The sequence below is a fragment of the Cebus imitator genome, unplaced genomic scaffold (genome assembly GCF_001604975.1).
Source record: "Cebus imitator isolate Cc_AM_T3 unplaced genomic scaffold, Cebus_imitator-1.0 Scaffold32, whole genome shotgun sequence".
Classification (NCBI taxonomy): Eukaryota; Metazoa; Chordata; class Mammalia; order Primates; family Cebidae; genus Cebus; species Cebus imitator.
Genome location: NW_016107347.1, coordinates 10,068,554 through 10,078,878, shown reverse-complemented (window position 1 = coordinate 10,078,878; position 10,325 = coordinate 10,068,554). Strand labels below are relative to the sequence as shown.

Sequence of the window (10,325 nt, the reverse complement as noted above, 5' to 3'; positions counted from 1 at the left end):
AAAAATGGCCCATGTGGTGGCTCATGTCTGTAATCCCAACATTTTGAGATGCTAAGGCAGGAAGATCATTTGAGGCCAGGAATTCAAGACCAGATTGGGCAATATAGCAAGACCTCATTTCTATTAAAAGATTTAAAAAAATAAACATACATTTGGATTCTGCCCTGGTTTTTGACACGCAGCTCCTAAAACTTTTGGAATCTCTGGAGTGGTAACAGTATCTTTTGTATGCTAATGAGACAACTGGTGGCTGGGGGTCCCCATACAGCTTCAGGATGGTGGCTGGATTAGAGGTCTGAGACTTTCAGCACCATCCCCAACCTCCAGAGAGGGGAGAGGGGCTGATGGGTGAGTCAGTCACCAACGGCCAATGATTTAATCAATCTTGGCCACTTAATGAAGTTTCCATAAAAACTAAAAAGGACAGAGTTGGGATGAACTTTTGATGTGGCAGTTCCTGGAGGGTGGTGTTCCAGGAGAGGGCATGAAAACTCCCTATTTGGTCCCACATACGCTGCCCTATGCAGCTTTTCCATCTGGCTGTTCGTCTATATCTTTTGCAATACCCTTTATAATAAGCAGGTAAACATAAATAAAGTGTTTCTCTGAGTTCTGCGAGATGCTCTAGCAGATTAATTGAACCTGATGAGAGTGTCATGGGAACCCTGATTTATAGCTGGTCAGTCAGAAACAGGCGCCACAAGCTGGGACTTGTGTTGGCATCCGAAGTACGGGGGTGGTCTTGTGGAACTGAGCCCTCAACCTGTAGGATCTGAGGCTACTGCCAGCTGGACAGTGTCAGAATTGAATGATAGGACATCCAGCTGGTGTCCGCTGCAGACTGACTGGGGAGAAATCCCCACAAATGTTTTGGTGATCAGAGTGAAGTGTTCTGTGTTAAGTATTGTGTTAACTGTGTCTAAAAGTGAGTATTGTGTTAACTTGTGTCTAAAAGTGGGAAACACACTTTGTTTTCCTTTCTCTAATAGCTATAAATATGGTAAATAACTGTAAACTAAAACCAAACCTGATTTGCTTCACTTACCTATAAGGCTAAAAATTCTGCGAACACATAAAGTTGAAAAATTCCATTTTGCCCTTAAATTGTCAGCAGCTTGACCAGACAGGATCATACATAACCAAGAGCCCAAATAAGGCAATGAAGATAAAAGCCCATTCTGGAAGGAATAAGAAGATACAGGAGGAAAAAACAAAACATACACATTCATCACAGCCAACAACCACCACTTGAAAACAAAGGAAATGCATAGCAATATGTTGTTAATTTTTTATATAATTAAAGTAAATAAGTCTGGCTTTCAGAAGGATTATCGGATTCAGTCCAAGGCAGTCCCTAAGTCTGTCTCAGAGGAAATAAGGCTTGCCCTAGTCCTGTCTGCTTCGGGTAATCTTGACTGTTTCTTTGGGATTTCGGCTGTGGGAGAAGACAAGCCTTCCTATTAACCTATGGATTCTCCCTACTAAACATTTTCGTCTTCCATTCTCACTTACTTATTTTAAAATATTTTTTTACTATAAAATAAAATGCAGATGCAGAAAACCATGTTAAGTGAAACATACAGCTTAAAGAATCATTCTTTTTTTTTTTTTGACAGTCTCGCTCTGTTGCCCAGGCTGGAGTGCAGTGGAGCGGTCTTGGCTCACTGCAACCTCTGCCTCCTGGGTTCTTGTGATTCTCTGGCCTCAGCCTCCTGAGTACTGAGGACTACAAGCACCTGCCACCATGCCAGGCTAATTTTTATATTTTTAGTAGAGACGGCATTTCACCATGTTTGGCCAGGCTGGCCTCGAACTCCTGACCTCAAGTGATCTGCCCACCTTCACCTCTGAAAGTGCTGGGATTATAGGTGTGAGCCACTGTGCCCAGCTGGATTTTTTTTTTTTTTTTTTTTTTTTTTTTTTGATACGGAGTTTTGTTCTTGTTACCCAGGCTGGAGTGCAACGGCACGATCTCGGCTCACGGCAACCTCCGCCTCCTGGGTTCAAGCAATTCTCCTGCCTCAGCCTCCTGAGTAGTTTGGACCACGGCGTGTGCCACCATGCCCAGCTAACTTTTGTTTTTTTTTTTTTTTTTTTTTTTTTGAGACGGAGTTTCACTCTTGTTACCCAGGTTGGAGTGCAATGGCACGATCTCGGCTCACCGCAACCTCCGCCTCCTGGGTTCAGGCAATTCTCCTGCCTCAGCCTCCTGAGTAGCTGGGATTACAGGCACGCACCACCATGCCCAGCTAATTTTTTGTATTTTTAGTAGAGACGGGGTTTCACCGTGTTGACCAGGATGGTCTCGATCTCTTGACCTCGTGATCCACCCGCCTCGGCCTCCCAAAGTGCTGGGATTACAGGCTTGAGCCACCGCGCCCGGCCAACTTTTGTATTTTTAATAGAGACAGGGTTTCACCATGTTGACCATGACCAGGATGGTCTTGATCTCTTGACCTCATGATCCACCTGCCTCAGCCTCCCAAAGTTCTGGGATTATAGGCGTGAGCACCGGATTTGCTATTCTTAATCTTCCTGTGGGTCTCAGTTTTACCCCAAATAATAATTACCAAATTAACCCTATAATGTGCAGTTGAATGCAATTAATCACTGTCGTAGTATATTATTTATTTTCTTTTTTAAAAATCAGCTCCACTTTATAGTTAAAATGTGGTAGATTATAATCAGGTTCTGTTAACAAAGAACCTGGGAAAAATAAGGCTGCTTACAATGAATCCATCCCTTTTAGAAGTGAATACTGGTACCATTTGAATTTGTCAACTGATATCCTGGTATGTTACTAGAGACTATTAAGATCTTCATTGCTAAAGGGAATAACTGGCAAAAGATACCTTAATCAAGAGTTAGCACACACTGAGAAAAGAAGTAACAATTGTGGAGGCCAAAACGAGACATCTCTAAAATTTAGGACAGCAGAGTAAAATGGAGGATGCAAAAATAACTGAATTTTATATAGATGAAAACAAATTCTGTGTATGGTCTTAAAATTATATATAAGAAAAATATATATATAAAAAAGAAAATTATAAGAAGCAGATGATTATTTTTTCTTACCTCTTGAACATTAAACCTTAGGATCTCCTTCATATAAGTAGGCAATAATGTCAATAAAGTATAAAAAGTCCAGTTGTATGAAAAGTGTGCAACTACAATAGCCCAGAGTGGCAGTGATTTTAAAATGGGTACCCACGGCACTGACTTCTGTGAAGAAAGCTGAAAAAAAACAGGAATAATTAGGATAAGCTACACCTATGTTAATGCTTAGAGCTGTACCATATCAGCTAAAACTCTATCCAGAATTCATACAGGATATTACCTTAATTAGTAAGCTCTAAATTTTTAAATCAACCCCTTTGAAATATTAAATAGAAAAATGCATGATAAAGTAAAAAGGTAATGGTAGAGCTATAATGTCAGCCCTAAACATTGCTTATGAATGTCAGAAGTTACCTGCAATATTGATTTCTCTTTTTTTTTTTTTTTTTTGAGACAGAGTTTCACTCTTGTTGCCCAGGCTGGAATGCAATGGTACAATCGTGGCTTACTGCAACCTCCGCCTCCTGGGTTCAAGTAATTCTCCTGCCTCAGCCTTCTAAGCAGCTGGGATTACAGGCATGTGCCACTACGCCTGGCTAATTTTTGTATTTTTAGTAGAGACGGGGTTTTGCCATGGTGGTCAGGCTGGTCTTGAACTCCTGACCTCCAATGATCTGCCCACCTCAGCCTCCCAAAGTGCTGGGATTACAGGTGTGAACCACTGCACCCAGCTTGATTTCTCGATTTCTAAAATACAGTTTCATAGTCAAATAATTCAGAGGCTGACATAAGGGTAAAGGAAAGAGATAGGAAGGTCCTGTTAGAATTCATATTTAATTATCCAATCTTTATTCAATTGAAATGATTTATAAGAACTAGGCAATAGAAGGTTTCTGTTGCAGTCATATGGAGCAGTGGTCTTTAAAGCAGGGTAAAAGCACCATGGGGGTATGCAAAATGATCTTCTGGGATGAGGAAGGACATATTTCTATTTTTACTTATTTTTATTCTAAAAATAAGAAACTACACTCTATTAATATTTAACAAATATATTGGCCCCGGAGTATGTCAGATGATTATAAATTGTATAAGTCCCCTAATTCAGAGGGGTTAAAATGGCATCTTCACTTGCTTTTTTTGCCCTCAGTGTATTATAGCATATTACAGTTTAAGTGCATTTATTTATTTATATTTATTTATTTTGTATTATTATTATTTTTTTTGAGACACAGTCTTGCTCTGTCATCCAGGCTGGAGTGCAGTGGCATGATCTTAGCTCACTGCAACCTCTGCCTCCCGAGTTCAAGCGGTATTCTCCTGCCTTAGCCTCCCGAGTAGCTGGGACTATGGGCATGCACCACCATGCCTGACTAATTTTTGTATTTTTATTAGAAACAGGGTTTCACTATGTTAGCTTAGGCTGGTCTCCAACTCCTGACCTCAGGTGATCCGCCCACCTTGGCCTCCCAAAGTATTGGGATTAGAGGCGTGAGCCACTGTACCTGGCCTATTTTTTTTTTTGAAACGGAGTCTTACTCTTTGCCCAGGCCTATGTTCTACTCTTGACCTATTGAATAAACAAAACAAAAACAAGTAAAGCAAAAAACTCTGAGTGTAGTGCCAAGGAACCTAAGTTTTAAACGGCTTCACTGGTAATTCTGTAGAGCAGTGGGTTCCCAAACTTTGATGCATATAAGAATCACCCAGCAGAGCCTTAAAAACACTGAGACCAAGGTCACACCCTAGACCAACTGAATAGGTTGTGGGTGGGTGGGAGGTATGCATCCCTAGTTTTTGAAGATCCCTGGGTGATTTCAATGTGCAGCAACTTTGGGACCCACTGCTGTAGAGATTAGATTTTAAAGTCTGCCCTCATCCCTCTTAGCTGAAAAGCTCAGGACAGAGAGAATTTTAGAGTTTGAAGGAATTTGGAACATAGCTCTTTTAATATGGCTTTGAAATCCACAAAAGAAGGGAAATCATTCTTTTATGCCAAAAGATACAAGTGTAAATGTATTTGAAGTCTGAAAACTGAATATATTCTGAAGAATATATCCTACCTCTTGGAAATATAACCTGTAATATGAAATATTTAATTTTAGCCACACTGGTATATTTTTACAACCTATTAATAGCAATTGAATTTTTGATAATCTGATGTTTTTGGACAATCACCCAACCAAGATCAGCTGTATGTCTAACACAGAAGCCCGACACATGGCAGGCTGCTAACAGCGGCTTATCAAACGCATACAAGGCCACAGGGTTAAAGGCTTAGAAAGAAGAATGTGAAATCTATGTATTACAGCTTAATGTTCATTTGTAACCTAGGTACAACATAACAGTTTTCTGTTTGCCCAGTATGAATGGTAATATCAGCTTACAGTATTTCCACATTACAAGTTTTATTTCGGGGGGAAAGTCTTCATTTATAAAAGCTTTCAAGTTAAAGATGAATTTTCAAATGTTACTAGGAGAAATGAGCCAAGTATCTAGCAGACATTAAAACAAAATCCTTCAAGAGTTTAAGATGGTGCTGTCCAACAAAACTTTCCATGATGATGGAAATGTTCCATATACACACTGTCCACAGGGTAACTAGTAGTTACATGTGGTTATTAAATCCTTGTCATTCTAACAGGTTGAGGAAAGAAAACAAAATGAAATGAAAGAAAACCCTGGTCATATGGCTAGTGTGACTGAAGAATTTTTTCTGAGTCTTGCTCTGTTGCCCAGGCTGGAGTGCAGTGGCCTGGTCTCGGCTCACTACAATCTCCGTCTCCCGGGTTCAAGCAATTCTCCTGCCTCAGCCTCCTGAATAGCTGGGATTACAGGTACCCACCATCATACCCAGCTAATTTTTGTATTTTTGTAGAGATGGGGTTTCACCATGTTAGCCAGGCTGGTCTTGAACTGCTGACCTCAGATGATCTGCCCTCCTTGGCCTCCCAAAATACTGAGATTACAGGTGTGAGCCACTGCACCTGGCCCAGAACTAAATTTTTAATTAAATTACTTAAAATTTAATTAAATTAGTTAAATTAAAAATACAGCCACATGGGGCTAGTGGCCACCATACTGGACAACACAAGTTAAGGTTGGACTTGAGAAGGTACAAAACAGCTTTTTTTTAATGTTCTGGATCTATAAATTATTCTCTTGCTATGGTTTCTAACACACTACTATCTCGATAATCAATCAGTGTAAACACATACTCTCTATGGCTTCATCACATCTCATTGTTGGCAAAAAATAAAAAATTATGAAAGCATTTTTTTTTTGACAGAGTCTCGCTCTGTCACGTATGCTGAAGTGCAGTGGCGTGATCTTGGCTCACTGCAGCCTCCACCTCCTGGGTTCAAGCAATTCTCCTACCTCAGCCTCCTGAGCAGCTGGGAGTTCAGGCAACTGCCACCATGCCAGCTAATATTTGTACATATATATATTTTTTAAAAGATGAGGTTTCACTATATTGGTCAGGCTGGTCTCCGACACCCGACCTCAGGTGATCCACCTGCCTCGGCCTCCCAAAGTGGCTGGGATTATAGGGATGAGCCACCGTGCCTGGCCAATATTTGTATTTTTTGTAGAGATGGGGTTTCCCCATGTTGGCCAGGCTGGTCTCAAAATTCTAACCTCAGGCAATCTGCCCGCTTCAGCCTCCCAAAGTGCTGGGGTTACAGGTGTGAGCCACCGTGCCTGGTGCTTTTTTTTTTTTTTTTGAGACAGGGTTTTGCTCTGTTGCCCAGGCTGCAGTGCAGTGGCACAACCACGGCTAACACAGCCTCAATGTCCAGGTCTCTAGTGATCCTCTAACCTCAGCCTCTGGAGTAGCTAAGACTACAGGCATGTACCACCATACCGGGTAATTAAAATTTTTTTTTTTTAGAAATGGGGTCTCCCTATGTTGCCCAGGCAGGTCTCTAAGTCCTGGGCTCAAGTGATCCTTCCACCTAGGCCTAGCAGTGTGCTGGGATTACAGTCAAAAGTTACTCCACCTGGTTCTGAAAGTTCTTATTAGAGCTCTACATTCTTCTAAAATACCACTGCTGATAAAGGAAAATATGTATGTGTGGCTGGGTGTGGTGGCTCACACCTGTAATCCCAGCACTTTGGGAGGCCAAGGCAGGAGGATCACTTGAGGCCAGGAGTTGGAGGCCAGCTTGGCCAACACAGTGAAACCCTGGCTCTACTAAAGATACAAAAAATTAGCCGGGAATGGCGGTGTGTACATGTGATCCCAGTTACTGGGGAGGCTGAGGCACAAGAATCTCTTGAGCCCAGGAAGTAGAGGTTGCAGTGAGCTGAGATAGTGCTCTCCAGCCTGGGGAACGGAATGAGAATCTGTCCTCCCCATCCCCTTCTCAACTTCCCAAATACATACAGGCAAGGAATTTTAAAATTTCTCAGATCATTTGCTCAGCCAACATTTTGAAAGCAAATATACTTTGGAGATTTAAATGATAATGTTTGTGAAGGAAAAATTAGTAAGATCCTGAATCTTGTATCCAAAATGTATTGTCAAATTTCTAATAATAGCTCAATCAACTTTTTTTTTCCATATTAGTTGAAACAGAAAAGGACAAACTAAACATTATTTGTCATGAAATGTGTGAAATATAGAGAGGGTATGATCACTCAACAAATACTTGAATATCTGCTAATATGCCATTTTACAAAAAAAATTTCTTATCAAATGTAAGTAACAGCAAATCGATTTAGCAAAGTTACATGTAATAAATGCTCTTAATTTCTGTTTTAATTAGACAACTAAATATTCAAATCAAGGTCCCCATTTGATTTGCTTTGCAATGCTGCAAAATTGTATACTCTTCCTAAAAGGCATAAAGGAGAAGCAAAACAGTTAAAGAACATGCTATCTTCAGGCTGGACATGGTGGCTCATTCCTGTAATGCCAGCACTTCGGGAGGCTGAGGCGGGCGGATCACTTGAGCTCACAAGTTCAAGACCAGCCTGGGCAACATGGCAAAACCCTGTCTCCACGAAAAATATAAAAATTAGCCAGGCTTTGTGGCACACATCTGTGGGGTCCCAGCTACTTGGTGGGCTGAGGTGAGAGGATGGCTAGAGCCTGGGAGGTGGAGGGAGGCTGCAGTGAGCCGAGATCATGCTACTGTACTCCAGCCTAGGCAACAGAGCCAGACCTTTTCTCACAAACAAACCTCCCAAAACCCTGGAACCAAACAAACAAGAAAACCCCTCGATATCCCCAGAATTAAGGAAAGAACAACAACAACAACAACAACAACAAATAGCAGATATACAGGAAAGGACATTTCAGTGGGTGAAGCAGTGATGTCTTTCCATAATGCATTAAAAAGAGATCTTCAAAATAGAGTAATTGACTGTTTTAAAGCACTCACTAGTTGTGAGCTGGCCTTCTGAATTTAACTGCAGGGTGCAATGAAGATTTTTGTTTCTCTCTCTCTCTTTTTTTTTTTTTTTTTTGACAGAGTTTTGCTGTTACACAGGCTGGAGTGCAATGGCGCGGAATATCAGCTCACTGCAACCTTCGCCTCTCGGGTTCGAGCGATTCTCCTGCCTCAGCCTCCTGAGTAGCTTGTTTTACAGGTGCCTGTCACCATGCCTGGCTAATTTTTATATTTTTAGTAGAGACAAGGTTTCACCAAGTTGGCCAGACTGCTCTTGAACTCCTGACCTCAGGTGATCTGCCTGCCTCGGCCTCCAGAAGTGCTGGGATTACAGGCATGAGCTGCTATGCCCGGCCTTCTCTCTCTCTCCTTTTTTTTTTTTTGAGATGGAGTCTTGCTCTGTTACTCAGGATGGAGTGCAGTATCATGTTATTGGCTCATCACAGCCTCTGCCCCTTGGGTTCAAGCGATTATCTTGCCTCAGCCTCCTCAGTAGCTGGGACTACAGGCATGCACAACACACCTAGCTAATTTTTGTATTTTTAGTAGAGAAGGGGTTTCATCATGTTGGCCAAGCTGGTCTCAAGCTCCTGACCTCAGGCGATCCTCCTGCCTTTGCCTCCCAAAGTGCTGGGATTATAGGTATGGGCCACCGGACCCAGCCTATTTCTTTTTTTGTAGAAATTTCAGAATCAGAATTAGAACTATATACGCTGTCATACTTGTAAAATCCACTTATTGTAAGAATGAAATCACATTTCTGCCTATTAGTACTGACTTTTTCTTAAATAACTGAGAAAACATTCTAACGGCAACCCTTGCTTGTCCAGCTCAGATCTCCTTTGACATTACTGCCAGCATAAGCTATCTACGATGCAAACCTGATTCTGTCACTTCAAGCTTACAAATACTACATGGCATCCCAGTGCCTAATGGATAAAGGCTAAGCTCCTTAGTGAGGCACAGGGGACCCTCCATGACCTGACTTCCACCTGCTTCCTCTTCCTGTTATTTTTTGCTTTTGCCTTCCATGAGAACAACACCCAACTGCCGCACTTCCTGGAAGGTGTCACTCTCTCTCTGGAAGATACCATTCTTTCTCTCAGCAAAGTGAGAAAGAAAAACAGCAGTCAGCCTTGGCGTGGGGGCTTGAGCCTGTAATCCCCGCACTTTGAAAGGCTGAGCCAGGTGGATCACCTGAGGTCAGGAGTTTGACACCAGCCTGGCCAATATGGTAAAACCCCATCTCTATTAAAAATACAAAATTAGTTGTGTTTGGTGGCATGTGCCTGTGATCCTAGCTAATAGGGAGGCTGAGTCAGGAGAATCACTTGAATCTGGGAGGCAGAGATTGCAGTGAGCTGAGATTGCACCATTGCACTCCAGCCCGGGCAAAAAGAGCAAAACACTATCAGAAAAAAAAAAAAAAAAAAAAAAAAAAAAAAAAAAAAAAAAAAAAGAAAAGAAAAAGAAAGCAGCAGTCCCGGGCTGCTGTAAGCTAAATTGTCCTGGTTCTAACATCTAGGCCCTGGGGTTCTCCTGTTGAACCAAAACCAGGCCACTCTATGAGCATGCTGGAGCAAGACAAAAATAAGACCACTTTACAGGTTCTCGCTCTGTTTCCCAAGCTCATGCAATCCATAGTCTTGCCTCCCAAGCTCATGCAATCTTCCTGCCTCAGCCTCCTGAGTAGCTAAGACTACAGGTGCATAATCTCATGCCTGGCTGATTTTAAAATTTTTTATAGAGATGAGAGGTCTCATCATGTTGCCCAGGCTGGTCTCAATTCCTGGGCTCAAGCAGTCCTCCCATCTTTGCCTCTCAAAGTGTTAGGATTACAGGTGCAAGCCACTGTGCCTGACCAAGGGAAAGGTT

General features: G+C 41.9%; 1 protein-coding gene across 2 annotated transcripts in view; it reads right to left on the bottom strand.

Annotated features, from left to right (window-relative positions):
* SLC17A5 (solute carrier family 17 member 5) overlaps positions 1 to 10,325 on the bottom strand; it is a 47,570-nt gene that overhangs the window by 15,944 nt on the left and 21,301 nt on the right. For both annotated transcript variants that reach the window (XM_017524339.2, XM_037737038.1), the window contains 2 exons: positions 3,076 to 3,234; positions 1,046 to 1,178 (listed from right to left, as the gene is read on the bottom strand). In XM_017524339.2, coding sequence (XP_017379828.1) covers positions 1,046 to 1,178; positions 3,076 to 3,234 — 292 coding nt within the window. The remainder of the gene's footprint in view (positions 1 to 1,045; positions 1,179 to 3,075; positions 3,235 to 10,325) is intronic.